Here is a 24,336-nt window from a genome sequence, read left to right as displayed (position 1 = left end):
CATGCCCATCACATCACGTACCCCACATTTCCAATATTTTTAGAGATAGATGTACGTTTATTTATTACATTTTCAACGCTGCGATACGATTTAACTCGGATACGTTTACATTATCCACGGATCCGAAAGGACGATCGCGAATTAATGTCACATTCCAGGATTTTTAGAACGTTACCAAATGATCTTCGAAAACGAGTAACCATTTCTTTGAAAATTACTCGATTGACAGACTTCAAGTAGAGAGAAAATAAATAGTCGGAAAAATATTGCAAGACAAGAGTATTGCAAGAAATATGGAAAAATATTGCGAAGAGTCAAGTATATCTGGATTAATGTCTACAATCTTATCTAGAAAAATGTTGCTTCGTTATGAAAATATAACGACTGATAGAAGTCGGAACAAGCTGTCGAGTTTGACGATTGACCTCTGACGTTCTGGCGCCAATCAACAGCGACAAGGCGACAACACTAATCCGAGCAGAATGATTGACGTGTATGGTCGAATGAGAAACACGCGATGCTACGCATTACAAAGAAAAAGAAATAATAATAACAAGACGAGGAAAAGAAGAAAACCAATTATGGCAACGATAAACGAATTATAATAGATAACTCGTAATACGATTCCATGGATTGCGTTGCAACTTTCGTTGCGTTTGCAAGTTGGTTCGAAGAGATCGTGTACTACAAATTAACGATGTTATTAACTAGATTATATTACGTAATAACGGCAAGAAAACAGCAATGAAACATGTCCTGTAAAAGTTAATATATATGCGAGCAATAAATAATACGATCTGACGCTTACAGTCTTTCGTTTGATCGATTCGTGTCATAGCAATTTATATAATTAATGATTATATTTCTGACTTTAAACGATATTGCACACATATTTGAAATGTGTCTGTGGAAACTATTTACAAGAACAAGTTTAAAGAAATAATAATTTCTAGTATTTTTCGAAGATACAGATTGATACGGAAAAGTAGGAATGTTGTATTATTCAGTCATTTTGTTTTAAACTTTAAACAAGGAATACAACGTTTTCATATTTGTCAAATATATTTACCACAATTTACAGTCTTAGTCAGGCATAAGATTATGTAACAACGCCATTTGAATTTACATAATTTATACATATAGTGCCTGGATTTTCAAAAAATGATGCTAAACCTTCTCCTATGTCGGTGCACGTGTATTTAGTGTTACTTTATGACAAAGTAGTTTGATATTTACGTAACGTGGTTCATTTTATCATATTTATATAATTAATAAATCTGGTTTTGGCCAAATCTGGTGAGTGCCGTACTACACACGATTATTATCAGCACGATCGACAGAATAATTTTCGATCCACACTATGAATTATCTTGCATTACGTGTCTATCAACGTAGACTTAATTTCATAGTTCTCGGTTTCTACTTTTTCTTTTTCAGCGAGTGAACCTACAATGAACGGCTAAAAATAAACAATTTTCTTACACTAAAAATAATACTCTTGGAATCCAGTCAAGAGATACAAACGCTAAATATACAAAGATGCGGGAATTATAACTAACAACTATAAATTACATATATTTTGGCAACAGCCATAAAGTACGTCACGCTTTAAAAGCTAAATTGACTTAATGAGTTTATGACGTGGCACGAGACTAGCTAGCTAGTAATTACAACCAAAGAAAACTCTCCTATTATTATTCTTAGAGAAGAAAAGGTTACAATTATTCGCCTCCCTTCCTTCCCTCCTATTTGACGATCAGAAAATATATCGAAAAAATATATCGATACCTGAAAAATCACAATCTGAAGGTCCCCAAAAGCGAACACTTTCTATCCAATAAGATTAAAAGGCATAAGAATGAAAAGACACGGCCAATAAATGAAGCGTCGATCGGTCGGGACCACCTAGGGAAGCAGTCGCGCTAAAATCCTTGCAAATCGCGTGTCGTTCCGAAATAATTACGCAGCCGGACGGTCGTGTCGGATGTGCTACACGACTAGGAAGAAGGCACTCGCTCTATTATTATGCGTAGAAAAGGGAACAAGAAGGCACGTTACGCCTGCGGCATGCAAAGTCTTCTATCTCTCTCGTAGTTCAGGTTACCACCTCGCCCCGCCGACAACTTCGATCCTATCTGAATCGTAAACTTTCTTTATCTGGACCATAAATACAGAAAGAAGTTCGCCGAGTGGCCCGCGGCCGCGTCCAACGCCAGGGCGTTCCCCGTGCCCGAGCGACGTGGTTCAACGTCAAAGAGTCTGGAGGCCAACAGCCTCCGAGCCTCTTCTTACATAACGATTATCTATCACGCACGCCTAGACTTCCGATAGACGACGACCCACCGCTGTGTGGAACACACGCGCGCTGCATGGCCGGCTGCGAGCGTCGTGCATGCAGAGAAAAAACATACGTATTCCCGATACTACGATTTTTCCTTCACCCGCGATGGTGACTCGCCGCGATCGAGAGATGATTACGCGCGATTCAGTCGCGAATGCACGACACGAGTGCGTGGAATGCGAAGGGCGCCTACCTCTTGCCGAGTTTTAGGTCGTTTGTAGCTCCTTTTGCATCTGCCACGGTTGTTTCCGAGCCACTTACGACGATTCTTATCGCACGATGTTCCGTCCTTTTCGATTGTTTTATGTTACGTTATAGGTCTGAGGAAAGCTAGGAACACTGCGCGTGATAGGTGTACCGATAGTTTCTTGATAGTATGGTGGGAGTTCAATTTTGTTGGTATTGAGAGCGTTTCGAAGGAATGAGAGTTGGAAGAGGTATCGTGAGTTGAATGTACGATTCGGAGTGGAAGGATGAAGTTTGTTCGTGTGGTACGAGATGTATAACAGGATAATGTAACGATATAGTAAGACGTTAGGAACGTTTTGGGGAAAATGAGAATTGACAGAGATGCGTAGAGACTGTGATTTGAATTTTGTTTGTATAATAAGATAATTTGGTAATATATTAAAATATTCGATTGTATATTTGTATAGAAAAAGGGAATTGATGATGCTTCTTTTCGTGGCGATCGTGAAACGTTATGTGTATTTTAGTTATTTTATTTGCATTTACGTTATGATATATTGATATATGATATAATAATGCGAGAAAATAGGATTTGTATGAAGTCTTGCTATGACGAAAGTAAATTATAATACGTATTTTATGAGTAAACTGAAAACAAGTTAATAATTAGTTGCATCAATACTACGACTGATTCTTAAGAATGAATAAATTCTAGAAATTCCTACAACATTCTAATTTTGATTTCTAGACGAATTTATAATTCTTAAAAAAGAATTAATTAACCTACGAGAACAATTATGCACTGTTCTATAAAAATAAAGTGTCGTTATTGGAACTAAATTTTGTTATAAGATCCTGATTATTTATATTCATAAATTTATGGTTTTAAAATTAATTCAGAGTATCATAAAGTAACCGAGGTCGAGCGTTCTTGGCAATAATTGAGCAATTCGAAAGATGAACGGAACCGGCGGTATCCTGAATTTGCGTTGAGATACGGTGTAAATTATAGTGATGAAGAAGCAATGCCTTCGCACGGCGATTTGAATATTCGAATGCCAAATTTTTTCCCCGTATTTTTGCTCGTGTGATGTTCAATAACGGTACGATCAATTACCCGCAATAACTTCCCCATACATGATACTAGGGATTCTGTTTTTAAAATTTAATATTCCACCGGCATTGCTTGCTATTCTATACCAAATATAGCCGGCAATAATTGTGTTTCTGTGTACGAGTACGATAATGACTCCAATTCAACCGAAGAATCCAGTAACGACTGCTACTTGGTGCATTAGCGTACCAGTACCCAATGAAGTGTTCTGAGATTTGTTTGAACTTGAATTCGAGAACAAGAGAAATTCGCTCGTTTCTTGTGCGATTTTAGATCTGCTATAAAGATCGAAAGAATAGAGCATAGCTTGTAAAGAAATCCAAGCTTCTATATTTAATTCTCTATGGAATCTAGGGAACGAATTTAAAAGCTAGAGAAAATAATCGATAGAAAGTATTTAGAAGAAAGAGAGAGAAGAGAAAATTTCTATATAGATTATAGTAAGATATTACGATAAAAAAGAATACTTGCGATATATAAAAAGCATAGAATCGTATGAAAATAATATCTTTCTCGATTTAAAATAAAATTGCAATATTTGTCTTAAAAATATGTAGCTGATCAAATAACATTGATATATTCTGCAATTCATTCTTACTCAAAGCTTTGTATATTAAATCCTTGAATCCTCCGTACAATATAACAATGCAAATTGAAACAAGTTACGTTCACGTCCCACATAGTATCTAATAAAATCGCAATTGGTATGACAATGTCGCTTCTTTGTACAAAAAAAGAAGAAATAGCTACAACGGTATGCTCTAGTACCTTTGAACTTTAAAGTACACTCGCACCGTTCGAAGACGCCTCTTCTCATTGTGTGATATAACAACTACAATACCGAACTGAGTCGTACAAGCAAGGAAGATGCAAATCTATTTTAGTTGCCGATGATAGTCACTTTTAGCTTTAAAACACATCTGTGCCGTTTGAAACGCTTTACGTTTGCGTCAATCATGAAATGAAAAGGCTTCCAGTATGATTTTATAGCAAAGCATTAATGCCAAAATTAAATTACACGTTCGGTTAAAGTACATGTAGAAAGTGAAAAGACTTTAAATTTGTTTTATCTCGTTGAAGCTACTCCCGAACTTTACGTTTGCACTAAAAGAGAAATTTATACTCACTACATATTTCATTTTCATGGGAAGCAGGTTTTCTGGCGATATTTGCAGCTTCATTTTCGAATTAATGATATCTCTGATCAATGATCTTCTGTTATAGATGAGATGTTCTGCAATAACGTGTTCTTGAAACGGCGCCACTAACATAATAAAATATTTTTCCGAACAACAACTTCCTTTAAAAAATGTTATTCTCTAACACTAGGTGTATTTATTTCTTATGACTAAACGACACTTACGTGAGTTACTTCTCCAGAGAATCAACCTATTTGATGAAAGTGGATCTATTCTTCAACGAGAATTATCACTAACTGTCGCTGTTATAAAGAGTTATTTCTTCAAAGGCAGCTTCTTTCTGTTTGAACTATTATTAGAAACTGACGTTAATATCAGATATCATTTTTCTAAAATCTAACTTCTTTCCAAAATATTTTTCGTTGAATTATCGTCACAACATCAACAATTATCCTTCCAAAGACCAAACTTTTTATGCAAACGATATTTCTTCTGAAATTATTATAGCATACCGACACTGCCAAGAGAAATCAATAGATTCAATTTTTATAAACACAAATCTCTTTCTTTAAACCATATTTTTCACTGAATCATTACGAGCAGTTCACATTCATATTAAAAATCACGTTTCTAAAACCAAATTTCTCTCCTAAACAATATTCCTTCTCAAAATTATTACCACAAATCTACATTGATATAAAACAATCACTCGCTCTTAATTCCTTAGCACTAATCAATCCTAATATCAAATATCATTTTTCTAAAACCAAACTCTTTTCTGAACGACATTTTTCACCGCAGTGCGTTTAAATCATCGTCACGAAGCATCGCTGTTATAGAACCTTATTTTCCTAGGAAGCAGCCCTTTGCTACGATAGATATTCCTCAACAACGTGTTCTTAAATCACTATCACGAACCGACACTGGTCGGAGCCGTGCGCTGTCACGATTGATGAATATTCGACGGTCAAAGGCGGCATCTTCGGTGATCGATTCGGAAGCGATTTTCAACGATCCGTTACAGGAACACGCGTTGGTAATCGTCGGTTTCCTGTGAACAGCCCAGCCAACCGTTCATTTAAACATGCGTAGGATTCGTTGCACGCGTGTACGTGCCCACGCGATCCGAGAACATTGCACCTGGGAGGAAGGAGACGATGAGATGTAAAAACGAGACGTTGGACACATTCCTCGTAGTAGAATTTATCGACAGCTCCGCGTGATTAGCAAATAATTAAGACTGGTAGACGACGAACGATGTTGTAATTCGATATCTTTTCGTCGTTTTCTATTCCCAGAGCGTCGAAGGGAAAACTTCGATTCGATCGAACGGATTCGTATAAAATTTCGTCGATCTCCTGAGACGCTTGTGCAGTAGATACGCTTGTGCAGTAGATACGCTCGTGGCTATGCACGCAAGGTGGTTAGAAAGCAACGTTCCATTTGCAGATTGCGTGGGTCTACGTTTATTTTTAGAGTTAAAATACTTACAATTCTATTTTCGACTCTGGATTGTTGAATAATATTGCGGGTTTTGTCTTTGTTGCTTTGACGGAAATGTCTAAATTTATGTTTCAGCTTTATTAGATTAATGCTTAGGAGAATCGAACTCTATTAAATGAATATTTAACATTCTATTGTGAATTTTATATTGCTATCGGTTTTTTGAAATAGAAATTTCTAAATTTATACGTTATGATCCTATTTCCATTTCAGATTTGAAGTTTCTTAATGGAATGTTGAACATTTTATTAATTAATTCCAACTGTACCAACTTCCAAAAAAAAAGTTCAATTTCCTTTTTATTTTCATAAATATCTAAATTCATTAGAACATTTTTTACTTCTATTGTAAATTCTACAATCTTTAATGGAATATATAAAATTCTATTATTTCATAACTGTAACTTTTCAATTACAATTAATTTTTATAATCAAAGATCATATTATCTCTGCATTTATCAAATGGAAAACCAAAGATATATTTGTTTATCTCGATAATATCAACATACAATGGATACAATCTAAGTTCTTCTTTCAATGTTTAGTTTATAAAATATATTTTATAAAATATGTTACCATTTATAAAATATATTACAGATACATTTAATAAGAAATATTCTACTTTTTTCACGTTAAATTCATTTTGTAAAACGTGCACCCATAATCTGCTAGTATATCGATTGCAACAAGAAATGGTTTAAGAACGGCAAATAGATTAAGAACGAAATGAGTAGCTTCTTACATGTTCCTCAAGAAAACTGCATAACATGGTAGTAACGCAGAATGATTCTCATTAAACTTATTAAAACAAAACATTCTATTGATCCGGGTTTATCGTCTGACACGTGTGTTACGCTATTAATCAGTTTTACATCATTACAAACGAATAGACCATATACTGATAGGAACGCAATCATTCTACTAAATAATAATAGTTTCAATTTTTACTAGGAACGCAGGACAAAGTCGTAAAGAATGATTATCAATAACTAACGTACTTGAACTGTTACTTTGATGTCGATCGAGGTTGCAGCACAGTCATTCCGGTACTTTTCTCCATCCATTTTTTTTCTACTGACGAAATCCATAGAAATCATTTACTAAATAATAAGAAATAGTATATAAAATGTGAGAAGTGTGACAAAGTCACGAAACTCTGCTACGTTAATAAGAATTTGTACACTACTGTGTTAATATGATACGATTAACGTATCGTGTTAATAGAAATCATAAAAAATTGTTATCGAAAATTCTAATCTTGAAATACGAATGATCGTATTTTAGAGGATTATGGATACTCTAAGAGAGTACTATTAAGATTCATGGTGCAGATTTTTAGTAAAATTAATGTAATGGAAAGAATATAATTCGTGTATTTTTCAAGATAAATGTCGATTTTTCATTTTTCAAAAAAAAATCGATTGGTGTTGTAAGTAAAGATAGTAAGACATATATAGACAATATTGGAAGAAGCAAGTAAAGTAAAGCTTCTGTTATTTGAACAGTGTATTAGTCGAGTGTTCTGTACTATTCAAATATTCTAGTGTTAAGCACATTTCCTTCATTACGTGAATATGAAGTTGACATTATCGTGTCTATTGACATATAGACACGTCTGTTAACACCTTATTCGAAAAGCAGCATAGAGAAGATGTACGATACGAATTGCTGAAGCAATATACAGGGTGGTTGGTAACTGGTGGTACAAGCGGGAAGGAGGTGATTCCACGCGAAAAAAGAAGTCGAAAATATAGAATAAAAATTTTTTTTTAGATTTTTTTTTTTTTAATTTTTCCATCGAGACAACGATCTACAGTGAGATCCGTTATAACGTACCGCACGCGTAACGAGGGAAAATTCAAAGTCGATTTTTTCGAAAACAAAGCCTCAAACGAAAAATTTTTATTCCATATTTTCGACTTCTTCTTTCGCGTAGAATCACCCCCTTTCCGCTTGTACCACCAGTTACCAACCACCCTGTATATATTCTACATGAAAATCTAGAAAACAGAAGTGCGATCCGCTGTAACTTAATACATTGAAAAATTAATACGATCTACAATGAAAGAAAGTATGAGACTTCTAACTAATTGAAACGATATTATATTTATATTATATCCTACTTTTCGTTATTATTGATAACATTATTCTTTACAGAATATAAAATAGTGCAAGAAAAAATGAATATTCTGTTATCCAAAAATCGTTCTATTCAAATAAACATGTCTTTAATCATCACACTTGATTCACATTTGATCTATTTAATATACCTAATGCTAAAATTAATCTGTTATCTGGCAAAAATATAGAATTCCTTTCAACAAGATAGATATCACTTCGCATGTTTCGTGTGGTATTAATGTGGAAACTTCCTGTTGTTAATCCCTGACATTAATACATTACATTGTCAACCTTTGAGATATCTTAAGAAAAACCATGATGGAACGTAGTATAACGATAAATAAAGTTTACACGGAATGTTTCAACTGCAATGTCTTGATAATTACGGAAAGAGATATATTTACACGAGGTCGTTATGTTTACCTCCATTTCGCTTCCTATTCCATAAATTAAAAGATCTTAAATCTGAAGTTGTGCGTTAATCTAATAGACAAATTTTCATAAATCTTTCCTCTTCCCATATAGCACAAAAACTAAGCCATTTGTGGCGCTGAATAAAAAAATAATACGAGTACGCCTAAAAAAAATGTATAAAATATAACAAAACGATACATAATATTTATAAAATATAATTCTTTTTTATAAGATAAGATATAATTCTAATTTATAAGTTAAGATTCTGTTACGGATTTTCCAAATTCGATATTTTAACACTGTTGTTGCAATATTTATATTATACTTTAAAATATATTCCTTATATTTTAGTATTAGTATTCAAACATTTATAATTATAGAAATTTCTCTATTAGAAATAAATACTTCGCCACTTGTTCTATTTTTCTAAAAATTTACTGACAAGAAGAAAGAGAGAAAATTACGGCGAATTTTGGAAATAAAATCTCTTGTTAGCGTACTCATTCAAGAAGATACGATTCGAGATATTAATTTCCTTTACAACATAGACAAGGAGAAGATAGACAAGAATAAAGATTCATTATAATCGTTCTTGTTAATTCACAGTCAATTAAACCAATCATAAAACTCTCAACATATGTAGAGTCTTGTGTAAAATCTTAAACCATCTGTATTACTGGGCTTATAATGCTGACTAAATATATACTCCTTAAGAATTGCTGTTATAAGAGAAGCGATATTTGCTAATTAAAGATATTTGCTTCACGGTATTGGTCGTTAATGGTTTCTGCCCTCTGCAAATAAATGTTACCGTCGAGACAGTAAAAGGAAATTCTTGTAAATTATTTATTATCTTCAATTAATCAATATACTTTTAGGATTATTTGAATAAGCAAATAATTATCCTTTATAAGCAGATAATTATTTCATTGCTCCAATATCAAGTGAAACGATTGTTTGTTTTACTTGGTATTTTAGACTCGATTAAATGTTTCTTAAAATAGTCTCTCGAATAGTTTCTGATTCTATTGTAGTATATCAACATTGCTTGCATCAGGAATACAGATTTCCTCGCAGTGAATACGTACTATTAGGTCAAACACGTAATGCGGAGGTAATTTAAAACCATTCTCAGAGCAAATACTATTACGTTATAAAACGCAACTGTATTATTTACGACTGAAATATATATTAAATACGACATTAGGAAATCAAATAATTGGTTATCTTATTTGAGATAGTTATCTGAAATAGAAGACATTTTGAAAACAATTAATTTAGCTTCAACACGAAACAAAATTGTTTTCTCTATGTATTATTATTACACTCCTCCGGTGTACTCATGCTCACACACTAACAAATTACAAATATACGCGTATACGACAGCAATAGAAAATTCCAGCGACTGCTGATAATTATATCGGAATCCGCATGATTCTTTTTAGTCCGTTAAAAAAGTGTAATTAATTGTACTCGACAATTAAGAACATTTAATAAAGGGGATAAAAAAAAAGTATGTTATTATTTGCATGTTAAGGAGGATGATTCGATTATCCAAATAGTATTACGGTTTTTTCTTGCATATTGCATGGACTATTGTTGCATTATTAGACTTATACTATATATATTACATTCCAAAAAAAATTGAAATGTACGAATGATGAAATAAATACTTATTTACTTGCTGATATTATTATTTGTAAAATAATAACAGATAATTGTTATTGATAATGTACTAATAAATAACAAAGCAACAGATAATTTGCTTCTGCAAGTTGATATTTTTTACCCTCGCTTCGAATATTCCGATACGTAAACTACTAAAACCATACAAGCATTAACATAAATATATGAATTCCAATCTCTTGCTTTGAAATCAATCAGAAACTAGGAAGAAATGGATCGTGGATTACCTGTATCGAATCAATTCGTATCTATTTAGACACACGTGCGTTGACGGGACGCGATTCAACGTCACGCAACTACAGTCGTCGTCCAGAGAACGAATTCTATTGTGCCCCTATTGTAAAAGCGGCCTATTATTTTTGTCCGATTATACACCGACACAGTCTAAATCGTAACTACTTGACCCACGAGTTAGGGCAGCCTCGCAATTCATCGTGACAGATTTATCGCCTTCACTGCTACAAGAAGGCCGGCCAATCAACGCCGAGATCCTGGCTCTAATTGATTAGCAACAAATTACGTGTGGGGCGACGATATATATTTACGCGTGGGCTACTCGGCCGAGAAAATATTTACTACTCTTACTTCACCGTTCTACGCTTCCCTGCAAACCTACAAACTTCTTTGGCGTTTCCTCTTTCATCTTTCACGATGACATGTTTCCAGTAGAATACTCCTTTACGTGGTAAGAGAAATAAACGGGATCGTTGCGTGTAAAGGAGATTTTACGAGATATTTTTATAAGCGAAATTCTGTGATTCAAATAAAAGAAATTCCTAGCTGAATTAGTAATTTCAAAAACTAATATTTTAAATTACGATCTTTCTTTTAAGAAATTTTTATTCAGATCTTAGGTTTAAGTTACATTAAATTTAAATGATATATTTGACTAAAAAAATGTGGAATATCAGTGAAAGGTGATTCGATTTTAAATAAATCGTAGCAATTTTTAACAGACACCGATTTATGTTTCGTGAAACTTTCAAAAGCGCAATTATTCGATTTCGTATGTGTAAAATCGATTAGATTTACGTTGAAATTAATGATTGGTTTTCGGATATAATTTTTCACGAACACAGCAATTTGTTAGAATAAAAATAAAATTAATTAGCAGGGGGAAGAACATCATGAAATATGGTTTGAAAGTAGAGATTTTATTGAACGCAAGTTTGCATAGGGCATTCTTGAAAACGGCGGAGGTGGAGGAGATTTATGAGGGACGCCTCAAGGGATTGTTACGAGGATTTTAAAGTAAAGGTATTGTTTAAATTTTGCAACTGTTGACAGTCACGACTAGCAAAGATATAATGCACAGCGTGTCTAGAAAATATTTTAGAAAGTTGCATGCTAACATTATTTTTACGGTTCGATGGGAATAGATGAAGCAACAGAGAATTCATGAGACATAAATCAATTACATCTTCAATGAAAGGTTGAAATACTTCGCTACAAATAGATTGTGTCTTATAGATTCCATTAAACTGATACGGCTGGAAATGTATATAAATATATTAAAAGGAAATCGATCGACTTTTTTCCTTTTTGCGATATATCTTTACTTTGTGTGATGAAAATTATCAAATTGTAAATAAAAACTATTACAAACTTTAGTTTTCGCGTGTTACAAGAAATATGATTTTCTGATCTCCAAACTTCCAATTGTATTTGGAGATGTAAAAATTTAAAAGTTAGAAAATTTAGAAATAAATCTGATTAGTTAATCTAACTTAAATATTTCCGTAGAATTTTTTGATAACGTATCTAAATCTTTTACTGTAATTTCGTTAGGAACTTTTAATTAAGATCAATTTTTATATAAGTTGATGAACCTTATATTCGCCTCTCACAATACAAGATATCAACTTTCGACGGATTATTATTTCAATAATAACTAGAATCATTACTAACCCCAAAGAATTTATATTTTTATAACGTGATAAATGAAGTTCATAAAGTAATGTAATACTTATGATCTTATCGATGTTTATATAACACTTAATACTCTCTCTCTCTTATCACTCTTAACAATCTTGAAGGATTAAGGAACTGATAAAACACATAAGAAATTGCGAAGTAATAGCGAGAAATACTAAAAAAAAAAAAAATGGCATGAATGGAACGTGCTTAATAAAAATAGGATTCATATGAATTATTCAATGATTCACTGTTCCACTCTACAGTTGTTAATTTTCTTCCCAAGATTTATTAAATATTTAATAAGTATAAGATATATCCAACTATAAATTGTCCACAAAAGATATCAAGAAAAATTACAATAAATTGTCACCGATTCATTTCTATTCTTCAGCTGTAGTTATCAGCTTCACAATCCCAAAACGCCATATTTTAAGTATAATTGTAGGCTATAGCTATAGATTGTCCCTAAGAAAAGGCTCACTTAAATACAAGCATAAACTTTCAATGATCCATTATTATTTTTCTACCATGGTTATGAATTTTATTTCAAAAATTTCATATTATAGTCGTAAGATACATTCAGCTATAGATTATCCATAAACAAATCTTAACAAAGATCGCAAACTTCCACATATCACGTTATACGATTTAACATTTAATTCGTTCAGTAACCCAACCTCGTATCGAAGTATCAATTTCCCCTTCCTTGTGAATGGTAGACGCGCAAAGAAAAAAATTCACGGTGAAAATATTGGTATTGTTCGTTGAATCGTGCTGTCCATGCAGTTATTTAATCGGCCGTTGATCGAAAACTAATTGCACGACACACCGATAAACTGCAACTTAGGTTATCGCACCACGACCACGCCATTATTTTTTCACCTCGAGAAACATTCCATCGACGATGCATCACCGATCCGACCGAGTCAACAACCTTTCTTTTATCTCCTTATGTTCCGATTGTTCGCCATTAGTCGTTCGCCAGTTATCTGCCTAAACCAAGTACAGCGAATCGTTCATTTTTCTTTTTTCGCTTCTGCTAATCTTAATTCACGTCTGTTCGCTTTAAACGCGTATTTCGTGATCTTGTAGAAGTCATTTTACGAGAGTGTTTTGCGCCTATCACGACGAAATTATTGCTTGGACGAAAATTATTTTTTATTTCGACGTTATGAGAAACAAAAGATCCGAGTTTCGGTCGGTCGCGTGATATTTTTAAAACCGAAAATCTACGAGTTCGCGTTTGCTCGTGCTTCGAACTTATAGCTCTTGTAAAAATTATTTCATCAAATTGATTCGCTGTAAAAAACACTTTCATACGCAATTTTCTATTTCGATATCGTAGAAAATAAAAGATCTGGATTTTAACTAGCGATTGATTTTTCCATTATATTTTTAGAATTTGTGACCATTCATTACGATCATTAAATGGTAACTGAAGTTGTACGTTTTAAACATTCAATGTTATTATATAGAAATGTTGATCAATCGTTTGATATTGTTTTAAACGTTTCGTTGAAATCCATGAAAGAATAAATCAACGAGTACAAATGGATATTTATTTATTGTTCTTAAAAAATTTCGATCTTTAATTGCTTGTCAAGATATCCTCATTCACGATCATATTATCTGATAATCAATTTAGAACGCGATTGCATAGAGAAATCTCTTTCGATCGCACAAGACTTTCGTTTGATGTATATTCGATATTCAAGCAGCGATGCATATGGAATTGAAGAAAAGCGCAAATTGTAGATGAATATCCTACTTGAAAAGGCAATAATTTCTACTTGGCGTTATATCAGATAAGAGTTGTCACGAGTTAAGTCCTACGTTTCTACATACGACGTAAAACGTCTATCACTTTAAAGATATTACAGCTTATAGCATATCTCTAAGATTATTGAATGATTCGGGATTTTCTACACTTTCACAAAAGTCCTATTACTTTATCATTTGATGATCAAAACAAACAGAAAAATGTTATCGAAATGCGTAATATTTAACACTATCGCATTTTGTCGGTCATTTTGGGCAATTTTCACTTAGACGTTTAATAGCGTCTTTTGCTGTTAGAAGATTTGTTAGTATTGGAGGAAGAACTGTTTTTAGTGTGCATGATTTTGTATTTTAATTTCGTGTTAACATTTTTTGGGAAGTATTATGTTACAAATCTTTTGGCTCTCTGAAACGAGAAAGAAATTGAAATATCAAAAATCCGCAGGGGACCGCAGCAACATTAAATTTCTCCAAATAATGTACGATCACAAAGTTTCCACTTTTCCACCAACTTTCTGCGTTTCTGAAAGCTGTTAAACGCGATATTAAATGTCAAAGGCGCAGTTGATAAAATTGAGGCATCTTACACGGGAAGTTAAGGAACTCGAAAATTCAGAGAAACAGAAAAGAATTTATGAATGTTTGCATGCAAGTAATCCATCTGTAACGTAAATTTGCATTTTCTTTGATGTCACAGGGATGAAGTCGCTCCTCAAAGAAAGTGAAGAATTTTCTGTCTTGGAAGATATTTCGAGGATCATAAAAGGTATTGAAAAAAAGTAGTAAAGAAAGTTGCGTCTTATTTGAAAATAACTATCGAAAGATCGATTGGTGCTTTTCAAATTATCCCTACGGTTAATTCTAAAAATTAAATTATTGAAACTCGTAAGTTTATACGAATATTCTATTCTACCCATAAACTTCTGTAAAAGTACTCCTTTCACATAAAAATATAATTAATTTCTATATTACATTGAGAAAATGATTAATATCGAATATAACATGCTATTGAACATAATATCTAACATATTATTATTGCAAAACAGAAATGCTACTAAGAAAAAAAAAAGGAAAGGAATGACCAACACTAATATAATAAATATATTTATTCGCTTTTTCATCAGATGCAACTTAAGATAATTGAATACAAGATAAGGTATCTGATAGAGTAATATTTTTACCGAATGTTTTTCCTGGAATGAGATGAGTCACGGGGTTGCATTTCATATTTGATTGAGGTGAGAAGGAAATGGCGAAGAAAAAAGTTGAATGATGTAGCGACATTCATCTTCCCATGACTTTGCTATAATGTATCTACAACGTGGTTCGTTTTTCCAACGTTTCTTATACAGGAACGTTACAGCAACATGCTCAAAGATTAAATGTTTAATGAGACGTCTATCTCGTTTAATGATTATGGGATACACAAATTTTTACAAATTGTGTCTTTTTATTTTGCATTTTTATCAAGACGAGATTAATCACTGATATTAAGAGATTTTTTTTTATAAGTTTGAAATAATTAAAATGCCATAGAACCTATACTATTCTTTATTTCTCTGTATACGATTTAAAATATTCAGTCGTTATCATGTAACAGTCTGTGTAATATAACTTTTTTTAAAAGATAAAGCTGCATCTCCATTGAAGCAACGTACAACTGCAAACGATTAAACCACCGCTAAGTATACCAATTTCTACGCCCTTAAACGACATCGTCGAATATCTGTATCGCTTCGCGGTATTTAACGATATTAAAGTTTAAGATAATTATAAAATTCGTATCTTTCATTGGCAAAAATCAATCAGTTTCTCGTTGAATCTATTTAAATCAATAGAGCTCCATGCGTATAATAATTCCGTACATAAAGTTTTATTGAACTGTCGGTACATCGCTATTTATTACAGGAAAACAAACTTTGTGTTTTTCTCTGTGATCAAACTAAACAAACAGCTCGTTTCAATTACGTGACTTATACTGCGTATGCCACACTGCAAGGAATATGATGAGTCAATTCACCAACAAGAAACGATTTCTTTGGCAATTTATTACGTGTTGAAAAAGTGATGCTTATGAATATTTCATTTTCCTGTACAAGAAGCCTACTTTGGAATTTATCGACAATAAATAACTGGCACATTCTGCTCTTATTAAACTCGTTTTTATTCTTTTTTCTTTCTTCTTTTCTTTCTTTTTTTACCGCGAAAACAAGATCGAAGGAAAGAAGAAAAAGATTTACCGGCGCATTTGAATATTCATCGACACATCTTGAAAATATAATGCGAGGGCTCGATGGTGGCAAGAGTCGATTCGTTGCCAAGAATAAATAAAGTTGCGATTTATATTTAGCCAAGATGGAAATTGTGACGCTGTCTGCGTTTCGAAAGATCGTTTTATATTCAAGGAACGGATGGAGATCGTAAAAATCAATTAGGTAAGACGCGACAGAACACCAATAAAGGCCTGGTTGGGTGGTAGCATCGAGTTACGTTCGATATTTCATGATATTATAAAATACGATAGCAACTTCACCCTTCGCGTTTCTTTTTTTAATGAAGTTTATGCTTCACCATCTTAACGCTACTTAATCGGATCATTTGTTTAATTACATCAATGTTATTAAGTTGTAGGAAATGAAGTTCTCTTCCATCTCAAAAGTTAAATATAAACTTCTGTCTTCTTCTTCTTTCACAGATGTAAAAGTTGTATTGTAAACTATCTTTGATTTATCTAAATATCTAAACTTCGATGCTTCTTTATGGCATTCTTTTATGTATTAAATAATCTTTTTGTACGCATTAAATAATCTAAATTTTTATTTCATCCTCACGATCTAATGAAGAATCGTAGGAGGTTCAACATTTAAATACTTTCAATGATAAGAAACCTTAACAAATACACATCACGAAAAAGGCGATTACATTCGATTAATTTTTACAACACGGCAATTTAGTATATAAAATTATCAAATAATCTGACGGACTACGTGTCTGTGCTGACGGATGTCTCTACTCGAGAATTATTTCACGTCTTATTCTACAGTGAACAATTATTCTTAAATGTACAAAATAAAGTTAATCTTGACGCTCGATATCGCATATTTCTTAAAAAGATAATTTACAAAATTGCAGGAATAATTTACGTTATTTTTTTAGCAATTTACGAAAAAAAAAGAATACATCTTTCTGTGAACTTTAATTTCTACAGAGATCGAGATAACAGAAGAATTTCATGAAATTCTATTCAACGCGTTAAGGATATCGCGTTAAGGATGGCCGAAACACAAAAAATAGGAAGAAAATTCAAGCGTAATTGAGCTGACGTTTAATTTGCAGAACTTTTTCATCGGATAAAATTTCATAGGATAAAAGCGAGATGACATTTTATCGGCCATAATATATCTCTGGATCTCCTTTGGCAATGAATGCGAAACGGATACGTATATACACCGGCACGTGCATTCTAAAATGCGCTCCACTACCGCGCCGGTACAAACTTGATTCAACATAGAGCGAGCGTGCAAGGTATTTGTATGCAACCATTGAGAAACCCTGAATTTTTTTAATAGTACAGACTAGCCTTATTTGTAGGTTACGTCTATGTGGTAACAAATGCTTGTTTAAAACACATAGCAATCGATCTTGCTTCCTGAAGCAGAATGTGACATGGTAATTTCCCTATTTTAAGTTCTCGTTAAAAATTTGAAATCTTTTCTTGCACATGAATATAAAAATGGGAGGTTTAATAGCCTATGTACTATTTCTAGACATACTTGAAGCAATTTGTAATTTTCCGATCTTTTTCTGTTGAGAAAAATTCTCTGTCACGTAGTTATTATTCTACCTTTGTATAAAATTTTAAATATTGCATAGCGAAAGGTAGCGAAATTATAAGTTAATTTTGTAATATTTGATACTATATAAATATTTTATAACATTTACAATTATATTACAATTATATACAGAATTAATATTACAGTTCTATCGATTCTAATTCCAATTATTCCATATTTATTCTATATAACAAGTATAATGGCATTTTAAATATCTGTATTGTCATATATAAACAATATTAAATACATCAAGAATTTAAGAAATCAATACGACGAATCGACGATTATTTACGTGAATATCAAGAATACCATCTCTGAGATAACGGAGAAGATAACGAATCTGCGATTATTTTCGCGAAAAGCTCGATTGTCGTAGTACAATAAATTGCAAGCAAAGGAAACGCGTAGGTTCAATGAAATCCGTTACGAATGCATAGATTATCTCAGTGGATGATTGCTCAGAGCTGTAATTATCTGGATGAATAGAAAAACAAATAGTTGGCAATAACTTTTACAGATTGAAATGCTTTCGTCGATAGATACAACGCATTCGATCAACTCCGCACGTGTATACCGATATCAAAGGAGATAAGGAATCCAAACTATTTCTATAAATAGAAAGATAAATACGAAAGCAAAGTTTCTGCAAAATTTAGATGTTGATTTAGACGTTGTTAGGAAACTTGAAATAAGAGAATACGGAAGTGCAAATGCTATCAGTCTAGCACAGTGACACGAATTAGCCATGGAATACCTTTCAAATACTAGAGAAGATAACAAGTCTTGGATTACTTTCACAGATACGGTGATAGATTTTTGCAAATGCGGATATAACCGTAAATCGACGAACTCTGAACAGATAAAACGGACAGAAGTGCGACGCGGATGCTGCATCACACCAGCGAATACCAAGAATACCGTTTCTAAGACAGCAAACAGTCGGCGATTATTTTTACAAATGTGAATGCAAACAGCCAATAATCTCTTTCACAAACGTGACTATTCTGTGCCAATGAATTCGAGGATGCCGCGAGTTCTCTGTTAACGTTTCGTATTATACGCGAATAAACGTCAAACGTATCGTTAAATCAGAGAGATAAGAGAACAACTAATTTTAGAATATTTTCAGAATTATAGGGACAATACTGTTTAAATTCAACGTTTACATAATTCTGTTGAAGAAAACGGACACATTCTGTCGCCATGTTCTATTACCATAGTACTAAATGCCAAGCGCGCCATTTCCAAGACAGCAAACAGTTCGCGATTATTTTTATTAAAACGAAGACGGACAATCACAGCCAACGACTATTTTTGCTATATATAACGATACACGTTAACACGAGTTAAACACAAATTTTCTCCAACTTACCAAGTTTTTCAAACTTAGCCAAAGGATCAATAGATAAGTCGTAGACCATACATAGTATAAATATGAGCATGCCATTTCCAAGAAGGCGAACGTTTAACGATTATTTCGCTATTAAAATATAAACGTAAAAAGAAAATAAATTATACCAAAGTACTGCTCGCTTTATAAATTTCTCCAACTTACCGACTTTTTCCAAACTTAAGCAAAAGGTTCGATCAAAACATCGCTGACCATACACGATGTAAGCGTAAGTGTGCCATTTCCGAGAAGACAAATATTGCACGATTATTTCAGCAAATGTAAAGACAAATAGTCTTTCGATGATTATTTTTACGGATCCGAGTGGTACAAGTCGACGAATGTCAAACAGGGACGAGAGGCGGAAGCGCAACGGGTTCCATCGGCGTTGCACGCCGCCACGCCAATGAATGCCGGGCGTGCTGTTTCTAAGACAGCAGAGAAAGTCGGTGACAAGTTCTGCCACTGGTTATTTTTAAACCTTCGCACGGGATAAGATGATTGCAACACCGAGTACCGATCGACGAATTAATCAAGCCTAACCTAAGCTCATCGTTCATTTCGTTGACTCGTTCAAACCTCCATTAAGGTGAGATGATATCGTGCAAACATCAAACTCGAACGTTTAAATGTAGATACATCGTCGTTCAAATGTATCTAGACACTTGCTACGTTTCGGTGCAAAATATATTTTAATTATGAAATTACCGATACGTATACTAACATAGCGTATATTACAGAAATTGACGTCTAATCTTTGATTCTAATTTTTTTCTAATCTTTGACGTCTAATTGATTTCGCGTCTAATCTCTTGCGGATATACTTCCGCTATTCGTTTAAATGGCAATATTATTCAAAATTGTTAATATATTCCCTCTGTTGTTTCTTAATTCTTCTATTTTCGTTTGTTCCAATGTATTCAAAGGAAGAATATTATTTGAACGGTTTTAGGAATTTTCTTTTAAGTTTTTCGATGATCGTCGAAGGAATGAATGAGTTGCGATGATGCTGTTCTTTATAATCGTCGTATTTGTAATATATATAACAGAATATTGCAATACGGTTAAATTGATTTTCGCCAGCCGATATGCGATAACAAAGCCGTTTGTAATTGTCAAACTAGAAGTATTTCTATTCTTTTACTTTTGAATTATAAAACGATTTAACTATAAAATAATCTAATTTTGAACTAAAGAATTTAAATAGTAAATATATTATTGCTACGTTTTCTGTAATAAGTACTTTAGCATTATAATCTGCTGATTCTATAAAAAAGTAGTGACTGCTTTTTCTAATTATTAATTTGTCATTAATTTTTATACTTCGATACAACGTTTGTTGTTCCTATATTTTAATGCAATATCTTAATGTTTATTGTTATCTCAGATAGACCAAAGTGCCCGGATATTTATAAGCGATGGCTTATGCTTCTCCATCGTATCGACATAAATCGTCTGACATGTATAAGAAATTCTACCTTTACCTTTCAATAAACGTTCAACGTTCGCCTCGCGCTAATCCTTTGTTGTTCGACTGACGTTTTCTTTCTTATCTGCTTGATGTTAACCATTCGCGATATCAAAGTTCACCCCATGGAATCTGCGACCGAGTAAGTAGAACTATGATTCAAACTTGTTAACAGGTAACTTGCTGGGCGAATTTACGACTTGGCAGACGTCTATCTGTATGAACCTGATCGATAAGTGCTAGACGTAAAAGGGAAGAGAAAGTTCAGACGATTTGAATGTGCCAAGCTACAACAATGCCCACGATAAATGGACAATATTGTTCGAGTATTAGCGTGCCTTTGTGGCCGAGTTATTGAGACGTTAGAAGGAAGTACTTTATAAAATTGGACTGTTTAATCCGAGGAGCGAGAGTGAGGTGTTAAATCCGTTAAGTAGTCTTGATCTTGATCTTTCTGCGATTGTAACAGTGCCAATTATTCGTTTTACAGACAATCAACGATATTCTCTAAGGTTCGAAATTTCGATGACGGGAAGGGAAGCTAAATTTTCGATGAAACTGAGATCCAAGATGCAACCAAATTTTCGGACATTTAATGTTCGAAAAAATCGCGCTGGTTTTCTCTATAGTTATGATAATCGTATGTTCTTTATCGTACAAGATAGTTATTTTATTCCACCGAATCTATTTTAAATATACACTTAGGATTTATTCCAACGCGATGATTCACGCTATACTAGAAGCTTAGGTCCAGTCAAGTAATACATTGTATCGTAAAATAAAGAAAAATATAAAAAATATCAAGAACCTTTATGTCCACGAGAATTTGAGTGAAAAACTTGCTTCACCGAACAAGCTTTCCGAGCAGTCGAATAAACTGTAATTACGATGCTCGTTTCTACAATTAATCGTCACAGAAGTCACCTAAACACGAGTACACAGAATTATAAATAATCATACCATCGCTTCTCCGTTAACTACCACTTTATAACTATGTACCTATATCCAGATCATTGAAACATTTACATATGCCATATCCTACAATTTCGCTGTGCCGCGTCTGTCATTCATGAGAACCTGCGGCTGAGTTAATAAAACGCAATCGAGCTCGTCCCCTTCATTTGCATCTCATTCGAGGCAACCTGTTTCGCGCTGCAAATTGTAAAACTGACGAAAAAATGCCGAGGAAATATCGCCAACGAACACCGAACCCGTCCGCTAATAATTGCCAGAGGAACTGAAAAGGAGGCAGGAGAAGAAAATTCTACCGTGGCACGCATTCTTACGCGTATTACCGTTTCAATAATAAACAGGTATCGGTTTCCGAGCGTTCGTAGACGATTACACGAGTTGCTAGTCGTCTCACGCGAGATCCTCTATAACGAGGATTAATATCCTTCTCTATTTAGCCGGAGACTTACGAGTTGCAGATGTAATCGTCCTGGACTGGTGGAGAAAGAACGGCGATGAGAAAATTTATTCGTGCGGACGATTAAATAAATCTTTCGTGCCACCAACAAATCTTAACGGAGTAATCGCGGCAGATATCGTTAGATTAATGGCAAATGATCCTGCGACCCGTGACACTGGATCCAGCGAGTCGACTGCCGAGAAAAAACGATAGAGTAGGAATATACAGAAGTCTCGAATCGTTTTGCTTGCGATTTAGACAAATAGCTTACCGATATGTGCATCTGTTTCGTGGGTTTCTCGTTGATTGAAATTTTATTAGAAAGATAGAGAGATTTCGAGCGAAGGGAAAAATTACGAATAATTGAGATTTGATATTTTGAAGAGACTTTGAAGAGACTTTCAGTGGATGTTTGGAAAATTGATCTATGACTATGGAGAAAATTCCTTCAACTTCGTCATACAATCCTCTGAATTGCTATCGTATTATGCTTCGATGTTACAACTTTGAGCAATATCGTTAGTAAATATTCATGTAAGAGGAAGAGAACATTTGTTACAGTAATTCGTTACATTTAATCGATAATAACCGTATGATATCTAGAAAATAAGATTTATCAGTGTACTGAGAGCGTCTAGGAATTCTGTTGACAATAATTAATTTAACAGAAAAGATCTCTCTATAAGTTTGGTTAAGCAATGAATTCTGAGAAGTCTAATTATCCATCGATCAACTTTATCACTGAAAAGAGAAAACATATATACATGAGCTCTGTAAAAATCCTCACTTCAAGAATCGATTTGCATAAAGAAATTACTCGACGACGTATCGAAATACACTGACAAGCCGCACACGAACAACGAGATAGTAAAAGTCATACGCAAGAAAGGACGATATGGATCTGTATGCACTACAATTCAGCAAAGAAGCAAGCGCGCTGTAATGCTTATCGTTTATTCGAAACAACTAATTTACATACATACTTGATACGTGCACGAGTTACTGCGAAATACGAGAATCAGCCACGATTTACGCGCGAACGAAAATTTATTATCAAAACCAGTTCATCGTGCTACAAAATTACTCGTACGCTCTAAATTAAAGTCCAGATCGAATTTGCATAGCAAGACGTCGTAACGTATTAACCACGTAGAAAAATGGTATATCCGTCTGTCGAAGAGCAAACGATACTATTTGCTAAGATATGCGCACTCAATTTGCTACATGGATTTCAATTACTCACTTGTTCCGAACGGTTCGCTCGCTTAGTGACAGGTATTTAATGCGAGAAATTCAACGCACGATGAACTAGCTTCATCTTTCACTGCGTTCTCGCGTTTATAGATTTCATTGTTGTTAAAAATAACTCGGCAATAACGTGTGTAATTATCATATTAAATCGTAATTTAAAAGGAAGCTTGTTAATGTTTTCGAACGTGAAGGATATTCATCTATAACAAGCTTTTGCCAAGAAATAGAACGCTGTATTCAGGCAAATATGTTTCTAACTGGATATTAAATCGAGAAATTAATAAAACGGATTAGCGAAACTGGGAAATAGAAAAGACGTCGTTATTCGACAAAGCTATCCAATAAATGGATAGCTTTAGATGAAATCTACCATAAATAAAGAAAAAATAATGCACAGATCGTTTAATTAATAACATTCTAATTCTATGAAAATGCATTTCGAGCGACTTTATTACCGAATACTTAAAAACAGCGAGTATATAGAACCAACGTAAAAAGAACTTTTGTAAAAGTCGAAAATCTCCACTATCCATATTCAGTTCTACGTATATGTATATCCTCATGATTTTCCTCGTTTCATCTTTTTCGCAAATAACGTTGGATACCATCGATAACTGGTAGCAATCTCAAGCGGAGTATTGATTAAGTGCAACAAGAGGAAAGCAACGCCTCAAGCGTTCGAAATGACTGAAGAGAACATTGAAGAAAAGCCAATTAAAAAAATACCCAGGATTATATTATAGATGCCGTTTCTTTAGAATTTTGTCAAACCTTATCGTGA

The 24,336-nt window shown here is 33.5% G+C and overlaps 1 protein-coding gene and 1 long non-coding RNA gene across 8 annotated transcripts in view; one reads left to right on the top strand and one right to left on the bottom strand.

Annotated features, from left to right (window-relative positions):
- The window catches only part of Gbs-76A (Glycogen binding subunit 76A), a 147,153-nt gene that overhangs the window by 70,294 nt on the left and 52,523 nt on the right, over positions 1 to 24,336 (bottom strand). The window contains exons 1-2 of one of the 7 annotated variants that reach the window (XM_069113659.1): positions 19,591 to 20,315; positions 19,408 to 19,515 (exon numbers count right to left, since the gene is read on the bottom strand). The exons of 4 other annotated variants lie outside the window; for them this stretch is intronic. In XM_069113659.1, the coding sequence (XP_068969760.1) occupies positions 19,408 to 19,482 (75 nt within the window). In that variant the 5' untranslated portion in view covers positions 19,483 to 19,515; positions 19,591 to 20,315. Of the gene's footprint in view, positions 1 to 7,283; positions 7,371 to 11,387; positions 12,889 to 19,407; positions 19,516 to 19,590; positions 20,316 to 24,336 lie in introns of those variants that run through there. 2 more of the 7 variants (XR_011173213.1, XM_069113640.1) reach the window with 2 other exon arrangements.
- LOC138180293 (uncharacterized) lies at positions 19,947 to 21,620 on the top strand. Its single transcript, XR_011173257.1, has 3 exons — positions 19,947 to 20,014; positions 21,069 to 21,310; positions 21,384 to 21,620. It is a non-coding gene; the product is annotated as an uncharacterized LOC138180293 (long non-coding RNA).

The sequence above is a fragment of the Bombus flavifrons genome, chromosome 1 (genome assembly GCF_040668555.2).
Source record: "Bombus flavifrons isolate JBK064 chromosome 1, iyBomFlav1_principal, whole genome shotgun sequence".
NCBI classification, from domain to species: domain Eukaryota; kingdom Metazoa; phylum Arthropoda; class Insecta; order Hymenoptera; family Apidae; genus Bombus; species Bombus flavifrons.
The sequence above is the reverse complement of the archived record's forward strand: the minus strand, read 5'-3'. Positions and strand labels throughout refer to the sequence as shown.